The sequence below is a fragment of the Mobula hypostoma genome, chromosome 13 (genome assembly GCF_963921235.1).
Source record: "Mobula hypostoma chromosome 13, sMobHyp1.1, whole genome shotgun sequence".
Lineage (NCBI taxonomy): Eukaryota > Metazoa > Chordata > Chondrichthyes > Myliobatiformes > Myliobatidae > Mobula > Mobula hypostoma.
In genome coordinates, this window is record NC_086109.1 from 65,542,853 (window position 1) to 65,566,885 (window position 24,033).

The 24,033-nt window shown below is 42.6% G+C and overlaps 1 protein-coding gene across 2 annotated transcripts in view; it reads left to right on the forward strand.

Moving 5' to 3' along the window:
* The window catches only part of LOC134355647 (lamin-L(III)-like), a 109,719-nt gene that overhangs the window by 2,386 nt on the left and 83,300 nt on the right, over nucleotides 1-24,033 (forward strand). For both annotated transcript variants that reach the window (XM_063065860.1, XM_063065858.1), the window contains exons 2-3: nucleotides 18,165-18,321; nucleotides 18,412-18,537. In XM_063065860.1, coding sequence (XP_062921930.1) covers nucleotides 18,165-18,321; nucleotides 18,412-18,537 — 283 coding nt within the window. The remainder of the gene's footprint in view (nucleotides 1-18,164; nucleotides 18,322-18,411; nucleotides 18,538-24,033) is intronic.

Genomic DNA, 24,033 nt, shown 5'->3' on the forward strand with positions numbered 1-24,033 from the left:
CTCCCCCCTCCTCCCCCTCCTCCCCCCTCCTCCCCCCTCCTCCCCCCTCCTCCCCCCTCCTCCCCCTCCTCCCCCTCCTCCCCCTCCTCCCCCCTCCTCCCCCCTCCTCCCCTCCTCCTCCCCCCTCCTCCCCCCCTCCTCCCCTCCTCCTCCCCTCCCCTCCCCTCCTCCCCTCCCCTCCCCTCCTCCCCTCCCCTCCCCTCCTCCCCTCCCCTCCCCTCCCCTCCTCCCCTCCCCTCCCCCCTCCCCTCCCCTCCCCTCCCCTCCTCCCCTCCTCCCCTCCTCCCCTCCTCCCCTCCTCCCCTCCTCCCTCCTCCCCTCCCCTCCTCCCCTCCTCTCCTCCCCTCCTCCCCTCCTCTCCTCCTCTCCTCCCCTCCTCTCCTCCCCTCCTCCCCTCCTCCTACTCCCCTCCTCCCCTCCTCCCCTCCTCCCCTCCTCCCCTCCTCCCCTCCTCCCTCCCCTCCTCCCTCCCCTCCTCTCCTCCCCTCCTCTCCTCCTCCCCCCTCCCCTCCTCCCCCCTCCCCTCCTCTCCTCCTCCCCCCTCCCCTCCTCTCCTCCTCCCCCCTCCCCTCCTCTCCTCCTCCCCCCTCCCCTCCAATCCTCCTCCCCCCTCCCCTCCAATCCTCCTCCCCCCTCCCCTCCAATCCTCCTCCCCCCTCTCCTCCTCCCTCCCTTCCTCTCCTCCTCCCTCCCTCTCCCCTCCTCCCCTCCCCATCCTCTCCTCCCCCCTCCCCCATCCTCTCCTCCCCCCTCCCCCATCCTCTCCTCCCCCTCCCCCATCCTCTCCTCCCCCTCCCCCATCCTCTCCTCCCCCTCCCCATCCTCTCCTCCCCCTCCCCCATCCTCTCCTCCCCCTCCCCCCATCCTCTCCTCCCCCCTCCCCCATCCTCTCCTCCCTCCTCTCCCCTCTCCCCTCCTCTCCCCTCTCCCCTCCTCTCCCCTCTCCCCTCCTCTCCCCTCTCCCCTCCTCTCCCCTCTCCCCTCCTCTCCCCTCCTCTCCCCTCCTCTCCCCTCTCCCCTCCTCTCCCCTCTCCCCTCCTCTCCCCTCTCCCCTCCTCTCCCCTCTCCCCTCCTCCCCTCCTCTCCCCTCCCCCCATCTCCCCCTCCTCTCCCCCATTCCCTTCTCCCCATTGTGCTTGCATTGGAGGCGTTACAGAAATGGATCCTGTGTTGATTGGCATATAAAGAAAGGTTAAGCTGATTGTGCGAATCTATATTCATTGGGGTTTTGAAGAATGGAGGATGAACGAAACATATGAAATTTCTGGGGCGAGGGGTGCATGTGATAGGGTGGATTCCGAGAAGAGTTTCCCTAGTGTGAATATCTATACGTTGGAATTATGGCTTCATAATGAGGATGTACTATTTCGGGTAGAGACGAAAAGGATTTCCCTTTCTTCAGGTTGTGACTCTGGATTTTGCTCTACCAAAGAGCTATGGAGTTGTAGTCACTGGATATATTCAAAGAGGAAATTGATAGGAGTTTGAACTCCTAGGAAATGAGGGATGTGTGAAGCGAGCAGGACGTTGGCAGAGTCCAAATGCCAGAGGCAGTTTGGACATTGAAGCTTTAAAATTATAGCAACATGCAAAACTAGCTTTCATAGAAAATAAGTTTAAGTTGAAATGTAATTCTGGATCTATGATGATGAGATTTAAGTACGGCACATTGAGTATTTGCTGTGAACTAAAGTACAATATTGTTGACATCAAGAGACCTAATTTTTTCACAGATAAATGCCTGATAAAATAAAATACAGTGGATTCCAATTAATTAGGACACATCGGGACCAGTACCTTTTGGGCCAGTTAAGCAGCTGCCCCAATTAGTTGAAGTTTCATGGAGATAGATAAAAAGGTATGGAAAAGACAAGTACCATTTCACTGAGTAACAAATTATGTATTTAAATAAATTACAGAACAAATTAGAACACTACCAATACTATTTCAATACTCTGAAACTACAGTAGTTCCTAATAGTTATCGACAAAGGAATTCATCCAGTGTACGCTGCCGTGTTCTTTTGACTGACTGTAAATGAACAAAATCAGCACGCACACCTAGTGCAGGTAATGGACTGTCTTCAAACAGTGCTTTTGACAATTGCATCCTCCAAATCTTCATTTTCATAGTAACATTCAAAATAATAAGAGTCCATTAAAACATTAAAATATACATTAAAACATTCAAGATAACTGTTGACACCTTCAAATTCGTTGTAGTTGCTAACTCACTGAAATAGTGAAATTGTTTCATTTTCACTCCTGGCCATTTCTGGCACCTCCAAGCCTGAATGAGTGAAGCAAAACAGATCTGATTTTTCTAACTGCTTATTTCTTGCCAACTATCAGTGACAAAAATTGCTGCTTATTGAAACAAACACACTCAAATGCTGCTATTTAAAAACTATTTGCTTTAAGTACTATATAGCGTCTAATGACTAGTGCATGCTAGTTAGAAACTGTTTGGCAGTAGAATCCTGTCTCAATTAAGCACCATAGTGTTCCAACTAAATGAAGGAAATCCCACCTATATTCTTGATTAGTTTTTGTTCTGTAGGAATTTTTCCAAGTAAGCAGATGAACCGATGGCCCGATTAACTGGAATCTACTGTATTTTATATTTAGTTGATGCTGTCCATTGGGGAATTACCTGTGCAACAGTATTGTTCATTAGGTAAAATCTGCCATTTTGGGTACATTATATAGGTTTTGCTTTAATGCTAGCCGGTTGCATTTTTCAGGAAGTTTTCTGTATTAGCCAACTTCCTAATAGTTTAGGTTGTATGTTGTCCTCGGAAAACATAGTTTTAACTGACATGTTCTCAATTGTTTTAGTTATATAAAATATTTAAATGCCATCCATGTTTATAAACTAAATGTAGATATTCCTTTTCTTCATTTGCCTTCGTTCTAAATAGGACATTCCTTTAATTCCCTTCTAATGTCTAACTGTCATCACTTGATGACAATACTACATAACTTTTTCTAAAAAATGGGTGATGATCTATAACAGGCTCCAAGTTGAGAATATTCTGTTCTCTCACTTCTAACTCCCACCATTTCACTTTCCACTCAACTCATTTTCTGAAGAACCTGACAGTGTGTTTTCTCTGAAAATCTCATTCTGACACGTATTTGCCATCTGTTTTGCATTGAACTTGTTAAGATAATTTGTTGTCGCAATAGCTGTTAGATCATGAGAAGCGTGAATTAATGTATACCATGAAATCAAAAAAATTGTCATTAATCCAGTATTAGTTGTAATGTGAAACTGATTATTATAGATCTGCAGTTGTTTAACTGAGTAATCTTTTGGAGATTTTTATGACAGTGTTACGAATGTAAACTTGTGAATTCAATGGAAAATCTGTTCTTTTAAAACCAGTCATAACACTACTTTTCTCAGGATGGTGTATTACATTACTGTTTGTAGACTTGTTTACATCTTCAGAGCAAGGGTAGGGGAGTGATAAGGCCATTGGTAATTAATGATTACAACTATCAACAGGGCCCTTAATGTACCATGTGGACTTATAAAGCACATCCCAGATGGTAGAATAATTTCATTACTCTTTTTTTCTGTTTTTGAAGTAAATGACCTTTGTAGTGCTCTTCGACATATAATTCTGCTGTTTTTAAATAACATTGATTCCACTCTTGTCTCATTAGCTTTTAACCTTGAATTAAGTCAACTGCTTCCAGCAGGAGTGAAGTTAATCTAAAGCATGAAAATATAAGCTTTGCTATCTTCACTCTGAACCCAGATATCTTCAGTTGACTTAGTGAGCAGATGCCACTTGCAAATTCAGAGACTGAACTCCAAGTTGTCATTGACTTCTTCACTAATGAATACAGCAAAATGGAGTTTATGAAAAGTATCTGGAAGACAAAGGTCCTCCGGTCACAGCCAGATATACTTTGCTGTAGAAGAGTAGCCCTTCTGCCCTAGCCCCCACCTATCCCAACCTAACATTGGCCATCAATGTTCATGACAACACAAACAACACCTACCCAAGCTGGTTAAAAGCCTTGATGCTAGAGATATTGATCTGGAAGGGGACATGGTAAATAGGTGCAGAGGTAGGATATTTAGTCCCCTTGTCCTTCTCAACTAATGAGATCAAGTCTGATTTTTTTTAATACTTCTTTATTTTTCTGCACTAATCCATATACCTGGATTTCTCTTAGTACGCAGAAATCTTTTGTTTAGTCAAGTTTAATATCATTTAACTATATACAGTTGTCCCCCGCTTTTCGAACGTTCGCTTTACGAAACCTCACTGTTACGAAAGACCTACATTAGTACCCTGTTTTGGCTTTCAGAAGGTGTTTTCACTGTTACGAAGAAAGGCAGCGTGTGCCTCGAGCAGCGCTCTTCCCCCGGATTCGGAACGGCATTGCTGAAACACGTTGCATTGAGCAGCTGTTAGCAAGATGAGTTCTATGGTGTCAGAAAAGCCTGAAAGAGTAAGGGTGTTACACTTAGCGTAAAACTAGATATAATTAAGCGTTTCGATCGTGGTGAACCAAGCTAAGACAAAGTGAGTTTGGCTTGTGGAAGTTGACGAAGATGATGTTGAAGAGGTTTTGGCATCCCATGACCAAGAACTGATAGATGAGGAGCTGATGCAGTTGGAAGAGGAAAGGATAAACAATCGAAACTGAATGCAAAAAGTGAAGCAACTGCTTGAGATTTTCACTGCAATGATAAAGTATGACTTTAATTTTGAAAGGGTATGTAGGTTTAGGGGATATTTGCAGGATGGTTTGAGTGCTTACAAACAACTGTATGATAGAAAAATGCACGAGGCTCAGCAGTCAAGCAAGCCTTCCACAGCAGACGATGAACCTCGACCTTCGACATCGAGGCAGGCAGTCATAGGAGAAGATGAGCTGTCTGCACTGATCGACGATGAGATGACACCCCCATGTCCCACCACCCCAACACCCAGGCCCTGGAACGATACTGTACCGATTCGCAAAGAACACAGCGGTAGCCGGGAGGCACACAGCACTTAAAGAAAAAAGCCAAAATAAACATGCTAATTAATTAGGTGCCGCCTAGCACGTAATTGTCGGCCCAGATCAGAGGCAATGCAATCGGCAATCGCCTCTGATCTGCGCTGACATTTACGTGCCGGGCAGTACCTAATTAATTAGCATGTTTATTTCGGCTTTTTGCTTAAAGATGTGCTGTGTGCCTCCCGACTACCACTGCGTTCTTCGCGGCAATATATCGGGTCGGCGGCCCGGAGGGTGGGGGCCACTGCACCACCCAGCCTGCGACGACTCAGTCTAACGCACCATCATTAGCGTGCTCGGCGCTGTTTTCCCAATTCCGGTAAGTGATTATACACTGTACATACATTATTTCTACTTTATATAGGCTGTGTACTTTTACGTGTTATTTGGTAGATTTGGCAGCTTCATAGTTTAAAGGTTACTGGAGAGCGTGTTTATGCCAACAGCGCTTGCGTGAGATTTTCGCTACGGAGATCTGTGCAGGCAACTGTTGTAGAGAAGTATTTCTGCTTTATATAGGCTGTGTATTTATCATATCATTCCTGCTTTTACTATATGTTACTGTTATTTTAGGTTTTATGTGTTATTTGGCATGACTTGGTAGGTTATTTTTGGGTCTGCGAACGCTCACAAAATTTTCCCATATAAATAAATGGTAATTGCTTCTTTGCTTTACGACATTTCGGCTTACGAACCGTTTCATAGGAACACTCTACCTTCGGATGGTGGGGGAAACCTGTACATGTATATATCGTAAATAACCACATAATATATATAGAAATGATACGTTTCTTTGAACTAGGGTGTAAAGCACACTAGTACACATAATACATGATGACATGAAGGCATGGATAAAACCTACAGATGAATCACACATAAGTAACAAACTAAAGTGCATTAATTTTAAATATTGGAAGTTACGGAACAGATTATTTAGTGATACTTTGAGTACGATGCAGTTGGGAGTTCAGAAGCCTAATGGCCTGGGGGAAGAAACAGTTTCACATCCTGACTGTTCATGTCTTTATGCATCGTAGTCTCCTGCCTGATGGTAAGTCAAAGAGGATGCTGGATGGATGGGTGGGATCTTTAATAATACTGAAGGCCCTGCATATGCAGTGCCCCTGATAAATGTCTCCGATAGATAGTAGGGAGACTCCTTTGATCCTCTCAGCTGCTCTCACAGTCCTTTGTAGGGACTTCCGGTCCAATGCTCAACTGCTCCCATACCAGATGGAAATGCATCTTGTCAGGATGCTCTCAATGGTGCTTCTGTAAAACACAGTTAAGATGGGGAGGGTGGGTTGTGAGATGGGGGGGTTGGCCTTGCTTGCCCCAATTCTCTTAGGAAGTGGAGGTACTGCTTCGACTTCTTGCTCAGGGAGGTGATATTAAGGGACAGGGTGAGGTCATCCATGATGTGAACTCTCAAGAACTTGGTGCACTTAACTCTCTCTACGGAGGAGCCACGCATTCGCAGAGGGGGCTGCTTCGTCTGCACCTTGCTGAAGTCCACAATGATTTTCTCTGTCTTCTCCACATTCAGACTTGGGTTGTTCTTCTCACACCAATCTAGCCACTCTACTTCCTCTCTGTACTCTGTCTCGTCATCGTTCTTGATAAGGCCAGCAGCCACTGTTGTGTCATCCGCAAACTGGGTGTCATGGTCTGAGCTGGATCGTGTGATACAGTCAGGTGTCAGCGGTGTGAACAGCAGCAGGTTGAGCACGCAGCCTTGCTCAGCATAATGGGACGAGAGATGTTGCTGCCCTCGCAGATTGACTGCTATTCAACTTCTGCCATTCATATACTCAGCCAATGAGCTTCCATAGCTCTCTTGTGTTGGAGTCCAAGATTTTACCATGGAGTGAAATCATTTTTCTTCTTTACTGGAGGATAAGGATCCAGATCTCCAAAACATTGGAAGTCACGTCTCAGCTATAGCTACTATTTACTGAAGAGTGTCAGCATAATCTTTGGCTAACTGAGGAAAGGAATGTTGAAGCACCATGATCTCGACATTGCATTAAAGTCCTGGTGTACTGTGATCCACACCTTCCTGTCTTCTTTGGAGACTCATAGATCTTACTTTAGGAATCAATACGTTCTCTGCAAAAGCTTCCAAATTGGTTGTCAGGGTAGATGGAGCAATGTTAATGTCACATAGATGAGATGGCATCTGGAGTATAGGCCCTCTCAAGGTTATGAGCACGAAGCATATCTCCAGATGATACATACAAACGAGTGTTTGGGAGGTCACCAAGATGAATATTCTGTGGGCTGGCAGCTCCGTAGGCACCTTCTTTGGCAATGTCATTGTATATAGCAATGTGTGATGCTGAGCAGCCTGGTTTAACTGCACATCACCCTTGGTTCATCCTTGACTTTATTTCGTGTATTACTGGACAGCAACATTTCTGACTTGAGAACTGTTTGGGTTATGAACACCTTTCAGAAATGGAACCCTGTTGTAACCTGGGGAGGACTGGTATTTTGTGCAGGTCTCACTTCCCAAACCAAGGAAGAATACATTCGTGAAAGAGTAAATGCAATTAAGATTGATTCATATGACAGCAGGATTATCATGACGAGAGATTACCAAACAAGGTCTACAATCTGTAGTGTTCAGAACATTGAAAGTTGATGTTATTAAAATAACACCCATTTTTATGGGGCCTAATAGATGAGAGGTAGGTCCTGGCGAAGGGTCTCGGCCTGAAACGTCGACTGCACCTGTTCCTAGAGATGCTACCTGGCCTGCTGCGTTCACCAGCAACTTTTATGTGTGTTGCTTGAGAGGTAGGGATGTCGTCTTCCTAGAACTTTTTGAACCAGTGGTCACATCTCAAGGTTTATCAGGGCTGAGGTGTGGTGAAATTATTTCACTCAGGGTGGTGAATCGTTGGACTTTTGACTCAAGAGGTCGGTGGAAGCTTGTTAGCTGAATAAATTCAAGTCAGACATTGTGGGATTTTTGCCCTTTAAAATCAATCAAAGGCCATTGGTTGTTGCAGAAAAGTGAAGGAATAAATAAAAGAATAGCTTGCATCTCATTGGATGATGCACAAGGAGCTAAATAGCCTATTTCTACATCCATTTCCCTTGTTCCCTTCCAAGCCAAATCTGCAGTGTCAAGTCTCTCATCATACTTAACCAGCTTAGGTGGTTGGGCCTTTATCTGTGTGCTTGACACTAAATGCCTGAAACAAGAATCTGATCCCACCCCATCACGAGATTTCCAGGAAGAAAGGGAATTTTTTTCAAGTATGTGCTCAAAGCTGTCTTAAAAGGTTGCAACATCCTGACTGACATAAGGGAATCCCTGGGTCACAAAAGCTGAAAATAGAGAGGTAACATGCAGAAAGTCACCTTTCAGAAAGTCTCAGATCTTTGCACCAGGAAAATAGAGGGTATTTGCAAAGAGGAAGGTTCATGCAACATCTCAAACAGCTCATTCACCCGTGTCATTCGTAGCTGCCCATCTGTGTCAGAGCTTGGAGCCTGGAGGGTTCTTCAGCCATCTCTGAAACCACAGAACTGGACTGAAAATAAATCTTTTGCAACCAGGAAAGACGGCCTAAGAAGAGAGGAAATCTAATCATTGGCTGGTATGGTGGACCGGAAGTCTACAATAGATCCTGGCTGTCCTGGATGGCATTCCAGCCTTGTACACTCACAATACGCTGGAAGAACTCAGCAGGTTGGGCAGCATCCGTGGAAAAGATCGGTCGACGTTTTGGGCCGGAACCCTTGGTCGACCGATCTTTTCCACGGATGCTGCCTGACCTGCTGAGTTCCTCCAGCGTATTGTGAGTGTTGCTTTGACCCCAGCATCTGCAGATTATTTTGTGCTTACAATTCCAGCATTGTTGTCATTTTGCTGTCAGTATATAAATGATCAAGACCCAAGGAGGAAAAAATAGGTATATTTTCATTTGATAGTCTCCCTGATTACACCTTTTATTCAAAGAGAAACATTCAAATGCAATTTAGATTTCAAATAATTTTTTTATGAGGAGTTGATTTCATAAGGATGTGCACTCTGTATTAAGATGACTTTCTTTTGGTATATTTAGTTTTTACTAATTCCTTACTTGTGCTAAGAATACACAAAAACTGAAGTCAGATGTTTTAATTTTCTAGATTAAAAGGGAGAAATTCTGTTGATTTACAAATTGTTACACTTTGAGGAGACATACCTGCATTTGGGGGGTCGGGGGGGTGGGAATAAAGAACACAAGTTGTGGTTGTGGTGATGGTCCTGGTGACTTTGTGTGAGATACAGCAAAATAGGTATAAAATTAATGTTTGACTGGTGGCACGGGTTTCAAGCTCCTGCATGGCATAATTCAATCCTGAGTTGTCTCAGGCCATAAAGATGGGGTTTACTGAGTTACTTTGGAGTTCTTCCAGGGCAGGGGTTCCTAACCAGGGAGTCAATGGACCCCTTGGTTAATGGTAGAGGTCTATGGCATTAAAAAAAAGGTTGAAGACCCCTGTTCCAGGGGAATATCTGGCTGATGTTAATGACTAGATTAGATTGGATTTAACTTTATTGTCACTGTGCCGAGTACAGATACAAAGCCAATGAAATGCAGTTAGCATCTAACCAGAAATGAAAAGATTAGTGTTATTTACAAAATAACTGTGAATAAAAAGTAAGTGCTACATCACACAAATATAAAAGTACTGAGACAGTACAATATGGATGCAATACTGCTTAGCGCTGTGATGTGAAGTTCAGCAGGGTGTCAGCCTCAGGGAAGAAGTTCTTCCTGTGCCTGCTGGTGCGGGAGCGGAGGCTCCTGTAGCACCTACCGGATGGGAGGAGAGTAAAAAGTCCGTGGTTAGAGTGAGATGCATCCTTGATAATGCATTTTTGCTAGGCAGCGTTTATGGTAGATGTTCTCAATGGTGGGCAATTGGATGCTGATAATCTGCTGGGCAGTTTTCACCACACTCTGGAGTGCTTTGCAGTCTGATACAGGACAATTGCCATACCACACTGAGATGCAGTTGGTGAATATGCTCTCAATGGTACAGCGGTAAAAGTCCCTCAGTATCCTGGGACAGAGGTGAGCTTTTTTAATGCTCCGCGGGAAATAAAGGCGCTGTTACGCCTTTTTGATCAGGATGGAGGAGTTCAGGGACCAGGTGAGATCCTCGGAAACGTGGACACCAAGGAATTTGAAGCTTGATACATGCTCCACTATAGCTCCGTTGATGTAGATGGGGACGTGAGTGTGGCTCCCAGCATGCCTGAAGTCTACAATGATCTCCTTGGTCTTCTAGGTGTTAAGGGCCAGGTTGTTGTCGGCACACCACGCGGCCAGGTGCTGAACCTCGTCCCTGTAGGCAGTCTCGTCATCCCCTCTGATCAGGTCAACCACCGTGGTGTTGTCTGTGAACTTGATTATGGAGTTAGAACCATGTACAGGAATGCAGTTATAAGTGAAAAGGGAGTACAGAAGAGGGCTCAGCACACAGCATTGAGCCACGCTGGTGTTCAGGGTGAGAGTGGAGGAGGAGAGGTTGTCTAACTTAACTGATTGGGGTCTGTTAGTCAGAAAGTCCAAGGTCCAATTGCAGAGGGATGAGCTGAAACCAAGCTGGCAAAGTTTGGTGGTCAGCTTGGAGGGGATCACAGTATTGAATGCCGAACTAAAGCCAATGAACAGCATTCTGACGTAAGAGTTGGGGCTGTTCAGGTGGGTCAGGGCAGAGTGAAGTGCCGTGGAGATGGCGTCCTCTGTTGATCTGTTGGTGCAATAGGCAAATTGATGGGGGTCCAGAGTAGTAGGCAGACAGGAATTCAGATGTGATAGAACCAGTCTGTCAAAGCACTTTGCAATGATGGGGGTGAGTGCAACTGGGTGGAAGTCATTCAGGCCCGTGGCAGTGGAATGCTTCAGCAATGGCATGATGGTGGTAATCTTGAAGCTTGTGGGGACTACTGCGTGGGCCAGGGACAGATTAAAAATGTCCGTGAAGACCCCGGCCAACTGCCCTGCACAGACTCTGAGCACACGGCCAGGTGTTCCATCTGGACCAGCTGCTTTCTGTACATTCACCCTGCTCAGGGTGGCGCACACATCGGAACTGGAAAGTGAGAGAGGCAGTTCACCAGGTGGGAGATCCGCTTTGAGGGTGACCTTCTTGTTCTCTCTGTCAAAGCGAGCGTAGAAGTAATTGAACTCATCAGGGAGGGAAGCAGAGCTGGAAGGGGGCACAGTACTAGGTTGTTTGAAGTCTGTAATGACCTGTATTCTAAGCCATATGCGCTGGGGGTCCGAGAAGTTGAAATGCTCCTTGGTTCTCTGTTTGTACATGTGTTTAGCCGGAGAGATTCCGCTCCTCAGGTTGGCCTTGGCTGAGCTGTAAGCCTCCCGGTCTCCAGACCTGAAGGCTGAATCTCTGGCTTTGAGCAGGAGGCGAACTTCTCTATTCATCCATGGTTTCTGATTGGGGAAAAATTTTATTTGTTTTTGTGATGCTACTATCTACACACTTGTTGATGTGCTCAAGGACAGAGTTGGTATATAAATCAATGTTAATCTGAGAGTCTGTGGTGGCATGGGCAGCAAACGCACCCCAGTCTGTGTGCTGGAATTGGTGCTGAAGAGTGGAGTCAGCCCCCTCCAGCCAGATCTGAATAGTCTTCATTGTGGGTTTCACACGTTTAATGACGAGGCTATACTTCGGAAGCAGAAACAATGAAAGATGGTTGGACATGCAGTGATGGACCTTCTTGCAAAAGTATCTTGGAGACTATCATTTAAATGGAAAAGATTTTAGCTTTAGTTATTCAGAACTATTGGTGTTTAAATTGTAACTAAGAATTATTGAATGATAACATTAATTGACCTTTAAATTAATTTCAGAAAATGACATTAAGTAGTAGATATCAATAAAATTGGAACAGGGGATTATTTTTTAATCTTACCAATAATTACCAGGCAATGTGACAGCAGGAGCGTATAATCTGATTTGCGTCACTTCAGTAATGAGTTACACAGACCAAAATGAAATTCTGAAAGAATTATCTGAAGTTTATTCTTTCCAAATAATAGACACAGTAAACCATAAAGTCAAATGTAATGTGGGTGGAGTGATGATCAGGTGGAAAGTGCAATGGGATACTAATGATTATTCTGGCATCATTTCCCTTCTTTCTTGGTCCTGAAGAAGGGTTTTGGGCCGAAACGTCAACTGTTTACTCTCTTCTGCAGATGCTACCTGGTGCCTGACCTGCTTGAGTTCAGAATCTGAATCAGGTTTATTATCACCAGCATGCGTTGTTAACTTAGCAGCAGCAGTTCGATGCAATACATAATATAGAAACATAGAAAATAGGTGCAGGAGTAGGCCATTTGGCCCTTCGAGCTTGCACCGTCATTCAGTATGATCATGGCTGATCATCCAACTCATCCAACTGCTTTCTCTCCATACCTCCGATCCCTTTAGCCACAAGGGCCATGTCTAACTCCCTCTTAAATATAGCCAATGAACTGGCCTCAACTGTTTCCTGTGGCAGAGAATTCCACAGATTCACCACCGTCTGTGTGAAGAAATTTTTCCTCATCTCGGTCCTAAAAGGCTTTCCCTTTATCCTTAAACTGTGACCCCTCGTTCTGGACTTCCCCAACATCAGTAACAATCTTCCTGCATCTAGCCTGTCCAATCCCATTAGAATTTTATACGTTTCAATAAGATCTCCCCTCGAACTTTGAAGTTCCAGCGAATATAAGCCTAGTCGATCCAGTCTTTCATCATATGAAAATCCTGCCAAGTCCTGCCATCCCAGGAATCAATCTGGTGAACCTTCTTTGTACTCCCTCTATGGCAAGAATGTCTTTCCTCAGATTAGGGGACCAAAACTGCACACAACACTCCAGGTATGGTCTCACCAAGGCCTTGTACAACTGCAGTAGAACCTCCCTGCTCCTGTACTCGAATCCTCTTGCTATGAATGCCAGCATACCATTCGCCTTCTTCACTGCCTGCTGTACCTGCATGCCCACTTTCAATGACTGGTGTACAATGACACACAGGTCTCGTTGCACTTCCCCTTTTCCTAATTGGCCACCATTCAGATAATAATCAGTTTTCCTGTTCTTGCCACCAAAGTGGATAACCTCACATTCATCCACATTAAACTGCATCTGCCGTGAATTTGCCCACTCACCTAACCGATCCAAATCACCCTGCATCCTCTTAGCATCCTCCTCACAGCTAACACTGCCACCCAGCTTCGTGTCATCCACAAACTTGGAGATGCTGCATTTAATTCCCTCGTCTAAGTCATTAATATATATTGTAAACAACTGGGGTCCTAGCACTGAGCCTTGCGGTACCCCACTAGTCACTGCCTGCCATTCTGAAAAGGTCCCGTTTATTCCTACTCTTTGCTTCCTGTCTGCCAACCAATTCTCTATCCACATCAATACCATATCCCCAATACCGTGTGCTTTAAGTTTACACACTAATCTCCAGTGTGGGACCTTATCAAAAGCCTTTTGAAAATCCAAATATACCACATCCACTGGTTCTCCACTCTACTAGTTACATCCTCAAAAAATTCTTTGGGATTCGTCAGACCTGATTTTCCTTTCACAAATCCATGCTGACTTTGTCTGATGATTTCACCGCTTTCCAAATGTTCTGTTATCACATGTTTGATCACTGACTCTAGCATTTTCCCCACCACCGATGTTAGACTAACCGGTCTATAATTTCCCGGTTTCTCTCTCCCTCCTTTTTTAAAAAACGGGGTTACATTAGCCACCCTCCAATCCTCAGGAACTAATCGAGAATCTAAAGAGTTTTGAAAAATTATCACTAATGCATCCACTATTTCTTGGGCTACTTCCTTAAGCACTCCGGGATGCAGACCATCTGGCCCCGGGGATTTACCTGCCTTTAATCCCTTCAATCTACCTAACACCACTTCTCTACTAACATGTATTTCCCTCAGTTCCTCCATCTCACTGGACCCTCGGTCCCCTACTATTTCCGGAAGATTATTTATGTCCTCCTTAGTGAAGACAAGAATAATATAGAAGAATAAACAAATAAATAAATCAATTACAGTATATGTATATTGACTAGATTAAAAATTGTGCAAAAACAGAGATTATATATATGCTGCCTTTCTGAGACACTGTTCCTTGAAGATGTCCTGGGTACCTTGTAGGCTAGTACTCAAGATGGAGCCGACTAAATTTACGGTCCTATGCAGTCACCGCCCCATACCAGACAGTGATGCAGCCTGTCAGAATGCTCTCCATGGTACATCTACAGAAGTTTTTGAGTGTATTTGTTGACATACCAAATCTCTTCAAACTCCTAATGAAGTTTATAGCTGCATCAATATGTTGGGACCAGGTTAGGTCCTCAAAGATCTTGACACCCAGGAACTTGAAACTGCTCACTCTCTCCACGTCTGATCCCTCTATGAGGATTGGTATGTGTTCCTTTGTCTTACCCTTCCTGAAGTCCACAATCAGATCTTTCGTCTTACTAATGTTAAGTGCAAGGTTGTTGCTACGACACCACTCCACTATTTGATATATCTCACTCCTGTACACTCTCTCGTCTCCATCTGAGGTTCTACCAACAATTCTATTATCAGCAAATTTATAGATGGTATTTGAGCTATGCCTAGCCACACAGTCATGGGTATAGAGAGAGTAGAGCATACACCCCTGAGGTGCACCAGTGTTGATCGTCAGTGAGGAGGAGATATCGCCAATCTGCACAGATTGTGGTCGTTCGGTTCGGAAGTTGAGGATCCAATTGCATAAGGAGGTACAGAGGCCCAGGTTCTGTTATTTATCAATCAGGATTGTGGGAATGATGGTGTTAAATGCTGAGCTATAGTCGATGAACAGCATCCTGACATAGGAGTATGTATTGTCCAGGCGATCGAAGGCTGTGTGAAGAACCATTGAGATTGCGTCTGCCATTGACCTATTGTGGCGATAAGCAAATTGCAGTGAGTCCAGGTCCTTGCTGAGGCAACATTCCTGGTCCTTCCTCCAGCATTTTGTGTGTGTTGCTTTGGATTTCCAGCGTCTGCAGACTTTTTCGTAATAATGATTATTTATTACTTGATAGAACAATATGAGACTGCAACAACTGAGAGAAACGGCATTCTGAATTTTATGCATTAACATGGGGAATATAAAAATCAAGTATTTGGCATTGAATTTAAAGGAGATGATTACTTGCGGCAGTTTTGGACTAATCTTCTATATTATACTATAAAACTGATGATTTGCTTATACAAGCAGAAAGTGGTGATTGTTCTAGCTGAGATACTTAAAGGATTAGCTTTGGTTTTCTCTAAACTTGCAGAAATGCAGAATTACATTTTGGGAGAAGATGCAGGAACTTGAAAGGGCAGACATCCAGACTTACAGAGCAGCAATTTCCCTGCTGCTCTCAGACTCCTGAAGCAATCAACTCTTTCAAACCCTCTTCCCAGTGGTGCTGCCATTTTCATGTACTACTCTCTCCCTCTGTCTCCCTCTGTCTCCCTCTCTCTCTCCCTCCACTATAGTTTTTACACTTGTATTTATCATTACTGTGCATATTGCTTTGCTCTGTAAGTTTCATGTAAACAGGAATTTCATTACACACTAGTGTATATGACAGTAAACTGAGCTAATCTAATGTAGCAGCTTTTAGTAATCTGGGTGTATCCTATGAACAAATTTCAGCAGGACTATTGGAAAGTGAGATTGCTTCTACCTTTCCCAATGATTTTCTATAGTGGTTTTATTAATATTAATAATATTACATCCGTGGGGCTGTGTCACTGATGAAAGTTTCATACACAGCCTGCTGAAGATGTGAGCTTGCAATTATAATTTTTGTCATCCAAAAATAGCTTGTTTGGATTATATCAATAAGTGGCATTTTGTGAATGTCGGACCATTTTGAAAGCTGTGAGCAATTTTGGGTCAATTTTTCACTCAACTGCACTCTGGAGGATTGAAACACTTGTTTCAATCTTTCATTTCTCTTCACTGAAATTTCAAACATTTTAGAAGTGCTTTAAGAAGCCTTTTTTTGCAGGTATAATGTAATCAAAATGCCCATTACTTTTAATAAATGTATGGTGTGGAATCCAATTTACATTTTGGATTCAGAGATTTTCATCATTTCAACTTTTGGTCTATAAATGTATGTAAATTTATTAAGGTTGGAAAATAATAGGTCAAGGTGAAAAACAGTTAACAACTTTAATGCAGTATTCAAATATGTCTTCTGTACAGTTGATGTGGTTAATAACTTGACTCTCTCATTAATTTTAGAGTGCAGAGAGCCTGGCTTCAAATATGATCAAATGTTCTTCACAAATCTATTTTTTCTATTAAATAGCTAGCTGACCACAGTGATATTAAAACTGAGAGTTTACATTTGTGGAGGTGTTGATGTTACTACTGTGATTTTCATTCTTCAGACCTCTGTCATTTGCACATTTAATTTTCTTCATATATGATTAACTTACTTTGCACATGGGCCAATTAATTTAGGTGAATTTCTATATCCAGTTTTGTTTGTATTTACATCATGCTGTCTTTAAGGTGGCCCAATAGTACCTCTACTGGAGGTAACATGTCCTTACAGCGTGACAAGTTTAAGAACGTAGTTAGCATTATAGATGTCATAATCATGAGGGCCTCCGTTGGTCAGGATCGACCATGAATGTTTTGTCCTAGCTGACTAGAAACGCAAGCCTGGGCAACACAATATGGAGAGCAAGCTGTTGCCCGTGTAGCAAGTTCTCTCTGTCCGTGCATCTGATGAACCCATAGTAATGGTAGAGGCCAATACAGTTTTGGCTCTTGCTACGTAGCAGGAGTTGCCAGTCAGTGTTGAACTCAAAGTAGGACTGTCTTAGCAACTGCAGCTCTGGATTTTTCTCTTGGGGTTTACTCCTGCGTGGATATAGCCACAAGGCGGCAGAGGTTTGAGATCAGAGTTTTCCTTCTCCTAGATGAGCTGCCAACCACAGCTGACGAGCTCCATCTGCCTGAAGCCAGTAACCCACCTTTGCCCTTTCTCCTATCAGTGGAAACGGTTCCACCGGGCTCAGCAGTTAAGCCACATGTGAAGGCCAGGAGCTGGACTTGGTTGTCAGAGGCTATTTGAGGCACACACCATTGGGAGCATTTAATAGTTAGTGGGGAGCTCACCCCCATTACCTTTGGCTGACTATAATGACCTTAAGGATCCGCATTATAAATATAATCATAGGAATTTGTAATGTGGAAGGAATTTTTACAGGAAATATTCACACAATTAATCTAAATAAGACTGGCAGCTCCTAATCTTGGTTGATGCTGGATTTAACCATCTATGTCAGATGCAATTTAACTATTAAAAACAAGTATAAAATGAAATATAATGGATTTTGTTAAATGTCCATAAAAATGACCGTTTTATATTCTCATCGCTAGTCATGGTAGTTCCTTGATTATCTCCTCAAAACTAATGCTTTAGGCATTTAGTTGGAAGAAACAACAGGAATTTTACTGGTCAGCTTTGAGGAATTGCTGCTTTAAGTATTGACTTTATGTCTTCAGAGTTTTTAAATAGTTTCATGTGGATATATTTTGCAGGTTTAAACAGTTGTGTTATATTTCTCCCAGCATGTTGGCGCTGGTACACTAAATGGATTGAAGCTTTCACATCAGTACTCAGCAACAGTGAGTAAAGCAGGTCAGATGCTGGGATGTTTTAGGAGTGCACTGTTGGACTAAAATTTTGAGGTAATCCTGTATCTGCAACTAGTGTGATAGTGTTTAACATAACTTAATGTGCAGAATAAGATATAATTGAGAGCTAATAGAACATGAGAAGGGATTATATAAACTGGAAGAGAGAAGGAAACAGACTTTAGCTCTAGTACAAAACTAGTCTTGTATTTCTGCTACCTGATGTTTTCTTTTAAATCAAATTGCGAGATGTCCTTTAATCAGATTATTTTGCTGTAAATCCATCCAAAGAATCATGTTGTGTTTTGATATCAAATTAATTTTTTTAAAGACTGGCTGATAAATAAATTCTAGTCCAAGTGGAAAAGTTGACGTGTACATCGAATAAACTAGAAGTAATATTATATGCTTTCAGAAATGCTAAAAAGGAAGCTGAGTTGAAATCTGCTTTAGCCCAGTTGAGAGACCAGGAAACTCTGTTGAATTCCAACAAGACTGAGCTGGCTGCATCGCTGAGGGAGAAGAAGAATTTGGAGAATGAACTGTTTGAAGTCAAAGCTCAGCTTGCAAAAGTAGGCATTTTGTATTAGAGTTATTGATCCCCATCCTAGTCAGAAGAAGAAAAAAATAATTTCTGTATTATCTTTTCTGTTTTATTATAGGCTAATTCAATTGTCCAAGATACCAAAACACACCTTCAGGATGAAATGTTACACAGACGTGACTTGGAACACAAGACACAAACATTACAGGGGCAGTTAGATTTCCAGAAAAGCCTCTATGAAAAGGTATGTATTGAAATCATTGAGATACTAAGGCCAGTTTCAAAAGAAAACACAATTAGATTAGATTGTGAGGACACTCAGTCCTCGTTTATTGTCATTTAGAAATGCATGCATGCATTAAGAAATAATGCAGTGTTCCTCCAGAGTGATCTCACAAAAAAAGGACAAACCAAAGACTAACACTGACAAGACCACATAATTATAACATATAGTTACAGCAGTGCAGAGCAATACCATAATTTGATAAAGAACAGACCATGGGAACGGTTAAAAAAAAGTCTCAAAGTTCCTATCGACTCCCGATAGTCCCCGATAGCAGGCGGCAGAAGGGAGAAACTCTCTCTGCCATAAACCTCCAGGCACCGACAACTGTCGATGCATTGGAAGCACCCGACCCCAGCCGACTCTGAGTCTGTCCAAAAGCTTCGAGCCTCCGACCAGCCCTTCAACACCGAGCACCGAGCACTATCTCTGCCGAGTGCTTTGACCCCGTCCCGCCCGCCAAGCAACAAGCAAAGCCGAGGATTTGGGGCCTTTCCCTCCGGAGATTCAGGATCACACAGTAACAGCGGCAGCGAAAAAGGCATTTAAGAAGTTTCTCCAGATATTCCTCCGTTCTCTCACGTCTGTCTCCATTAAATCAGAATTGTGCACGGCACCCATGTACTAATCATAGATGCATAGGATTATACAGCACAGAAACAGGACCTTCGGCCCAACTTGTCCTTGCTGAGCAAGGTGCCTTCCTGGGCTGAAATCATTTTCCTGTATTTGGACCACATTCTTTTAATCCTGTCCTAGCCATGAACCCATCCAAAAGGCTTTCAAGCACTGTAATATTATCAATCCCTCTCACCTCTCTGGCAGCTCACTCCATGTACCCACCATTCTCTGTGTGGAAAAACTTGGCACTCAGATCCTTTTTAATCATTTCCCCTCTCACTTTAAACCTGTGCCCTCTCGTTTTAGAATTCCCTACCCCAGGAAAAAGACAGTGATCACCCACCTTGCCTATGGCCCCTTAATTTTCTAAACCTTCATAAGGTCACCCCTTAGTTTCTTTTTGTTCACTCCTTACTTTCTTTGTTTTGAGAAAAGTGGCCCCAGTCTATCCAGTTTCCCCTTGAAACCCAAGCCCTTCAGATCTGGAAACATCTTTTTGAGACTCTTCTGCACTCTCAAGCTTAATTACATCTTTCTTATGGTATGGTGACAAGAATTTCTCACAAAGCTCCAGGTGTGCTCTCAGCTTTAACATTGAACTGACCGGTGAAGGCAAGTGTGCCACGTGTTTACTTCAGCACATTGTCGACCCGTGACAATACTGTTAGGAAACTATATTGGTGCCCCGGGTCTCTCTGTGCTTCAGCATTCATCCAAACCTTATCATTCACTGTGTGTGTCCTGTCCCGGCTTAACTCCCCAACCTGCATCACTTCACACTTGTTTGGAGTTAGTTAAATTTCAGCTGCCATTTTGTTGCCCACTTTTGCAGTTCATTGTGTTGTAACCCTAGACAACCTCCTTCGCAAGCCATTGTTAGTTGTATTACACATTTATTGAGATACAGCGTAGAATAGACCCTTCAAGCCGTACCACCCAGCAATTTAACCCTAGCTGATCAGAGGACAGTTTACAATGACCTTTTAACCTACCAACCAGCACGTCTTTGGATTTTGGGAGGAAACCAAGGAAACTGGAGGAAAACGTACAGTCACGGGGAGAACATACAAACTCATCACAGGCAGCAGCGTGAATTGAACCCGGGTCGCTTGTACTGTAAAGCATTGTGCTAACAACTACGCCACTGTGCCACCCCGTGGGTGATTCCGTTTGCTGGTGTATGTCGTTGTAACTAGAAGCCACTTGTTGGAAGCACCTAGTGAAGTTCCTTTCTGTATAAGGGTTCTGATGCAGATCATAACAAAACTCCAGGATCAATTGCTTAATCCTGTCCAATAAAAGGAGTATTAATTCCTTATATGAGTAAAGTGAAATATAAATTGCTGAAAAGGCCATACAAATTATGGGAAGGATCTCCTCATAATTGCAAGAGAGAATCTGGGAGAAACTTCTTTTCCCACTGAATTTGGAACCTGTTATTCCAGTGAATATTGAGACAAATAGTTTGAATACGTTCAGTGTGAAGCCAGATAAGCACATGGAGCAGAAAAGGGTGTGTTGATATGATGTAGATACACATTGAATTGATATGATGTAGATGCACATTGGATTGGACCGGTTTCTGTTGAATCGCATGTTTCTGCTTCACTTTGCATGTGGCATTTTAAAGAAGTTAATAATTAGAAACATAGATTCAAATTAGAAGGATTGGTATATTGACTGTGACAAGTATCTGGCTACTGGCTAGCTGCCTGATTATAAATATTCAATACAACAAGATTTTAGAAAGGAATGGGATTTGTATTGAGAAAAGCTGTAATTGTAATAGTTGGGAAGGGGTAGATATCACTTAGGGTAAACAGACAAAGTGGAGTATGGTATAAGCAGCAAAGACTGGAAGGCTGGTTACCATTGTCCACTCTCTTTGATAGTTGAGATGCTGTATACTGGGAGGATGCAGAGGCAAAGTTAGCAATTGTGCATTGAAGCAAACATGTTATTTTCAAATGGCGTCAGCCAGTTTATGGCCCACCATGCCCACGCTGACCAACCAGTACCTAATTATACAAATCTCATTTCTCATCCCCGATCCGCTTTCTATCTGCTGGTGAACTGAGTGCTCATTCGGATGGTCTACACATGTTGCAGGAACACCTGCCTCTACTAGATTCAGAGACAGTGCGTTCAAGACTCCCAACAACCCTCAGGTTCCTTGAACAAAATGTTCCTTGTTTCCCTTTTAACCCTCATATTCCCAAGGGTTAAGAGTTTCATACTCTTTACCTCGTCGATCCCTCACATAATTTTGTATACCTCCAGGAGCTCTCAGAACTCCCCTTCCTCCCCACCCCCACCAACTGCTCCAATGAAAACTCATATAGCCGAAGCATTTAACCTCAGGCAAGATCCTTGTGAGTCTCTTTTGTACTTTCTCCAGTAAAATTGTGTCCTTCCTATTGCTTGGCACCTGAACTTCACATACAATAATATTCCAGCTGTGGTGTAACCAATGTTTAATAAAGTTGTACCAAGACATCCCTTTTCTTATACTCCTTGCTAATAAGTACAAGCATCTTGTATACTTTCTTCACACCCTATTTATCTGGGCCTCAGCTTTGGGGACTTTGGACTTATAACATCAAGGTCCCTTGATCCTCCCTCGAACCTTGCCTTTCATAAAACACAAAAATGCATCACCTCACTTTACCAGGATTGAGTTCTATTTGTCATTGCTCTACCCAACATACAAATAGATCTATATAACAGGGTTCCCTAACACTATCCTCCTTGCTATCAAAAAAATACCATTATTTTTGTGCCATCTGCAAGCATTGCAGAACAGACAAGGAGCAGGTCATATTAGGCTTGATGTTGAGAAGCCACTCGATCAGTACATAACATTTAAGGAATTTCCTTCATAGATCAAGACCAGGTGCTAGAATCAAATATTTCACTTTGAGAGAAAAAGGGAACTTTTAAATACCACAGTAAACTTGCCAAATAATTTTGCAAAAAATTTTAGAAAGTACTGGTAAGATTTGAACTTCATAATGCACATTTTTCACACTGCCCTTCCTTAATAGTTGTGTTAATTATGGGTAGTAAATTGAACTAATGAACATTCATAGTTAGGAGACGTGAGCATCCTTCAATTAATTTGATTCATTGACAATTTAAAGTTTGTAATACTTGAATCAGAATATACCAAATGGTGATAGGAATAACTTATTCCGTATTAAGTACCGTTAATATTAAGTAATAGTAATATCCATTGTGACATTTTAAACAGTTGAGAAGCTGCATTCGAGGGTTGGCTGTCAACACTGAGAAAGCAATTCCCCTGATGTTCTGAAATCCACATTAGGAATATTTTCTCTTAATGGCAAAGGAGCCAGGAACTATTGATTATGGAAATCTGATGAAAAACAAATAGATCTCCTACTGATGGCAGGGGTACATGATTAGACATTATTCTAGATTTGAGCAAATTAATATTAAAAAAACCTGATATGGTTATATGATACAACTTTTCCAGGGGCATTTTGCTTTTTCATTTCTCTGTGCATACAAATAAAGGACAATGTAATTCAGGACCTTTCGGTTTATACGTTTTATACGTTTTACTTGACAAATTTATCTCCTCACACGTTAAAGGCAAAAATACCAGCAAAAAAGGTAAATAGCAAAATCAGGATTAAAGGCTTATAGAGTCATACCACACAGTAACAGGCCCTTGGGTCTATCTAGTTATCTTCTGCCTAGTCCCATCTACCCGCATCCAGACTATTTGCCTTCAAACCCCTCCCATCCATGTACCTATCCAAGTTTCTCTTAAATGTTGCATTTGGACATTTGCTCTTCCATCAGCAGCTTATCTTGTGCAAAATATGTAATTCTATAAATTAAATGTTCAGCAAATAACAGCAAAAGAACAGACATAGAGTAAAATAGAGACTAAATTCTTAAAGTGATACTAAAGTGGTTAAGAACAGAAGACCTTATTGGTAGTACATTAGAGTAGAAAGTATATATACTAGCTGAGTTACTAATTTATTTTATTGCAAAAATCTTTCAGAAATTCATTAAAACCTGGCATTCCTGGTTCTATATTTTAGATCAAACTGTCTCTGAATATAGGGAGCATTCTTTGTCCCAGCAACCTAAATGCTAATGTTAATTCCAAAGAGAGAGCGAAAGCAGACCTGCCTGTCTCATTTTATTGGCCTTGAATGGCTTGAAGTATGCAAGTAACATTTTAGGATGATGTTGACAGCTGCTTTACTTTCCAGAAATAGCCTGCGTGCTTAATTTATGGTTTGAGCAATCCCTTTGTAATTGCCGCCTATGTTACTGACAAATGGTCACTATAGTCGTGTCACTAATTAATCCTTATGACTGAATTAAACATGGTTGATTGACTTGTTAGAACTGTATATTAGGAGAAAAGCATTAACCAAGGGAAATGTAGGCCCATGAGTGACAGACACAGGTGGCACTATAATCCATTAAACAAATGTTAAATGGATACTCTGCATTCCTTCGTGTGGAAGAGGAGGTTAAGATACTTGGGGCGAGCAAATATAAATGTGTCCAAGGGGGAGGTGACATACAAATAAGATCATGGCTGAATAAATAGCAGTCGCAACTCCACATCCCTGACTACTCATGAAAACCTTTCATCCCTCGCTTATCAAGTGTCTATTTAAATCTAATTTACTCACAGTCATAGGGTTTGCTCTCAACACTGTTTTTGACCATAAGACATAGGAGCAGAAGTAGGCCACTCGGCCCATCAGGTCTGCTTTGCCATTCCATCATGGTTGATTTATAATCCTTCTCAACCCCATTTTCCTCCCTTCTTCCCGTAACCTTTGA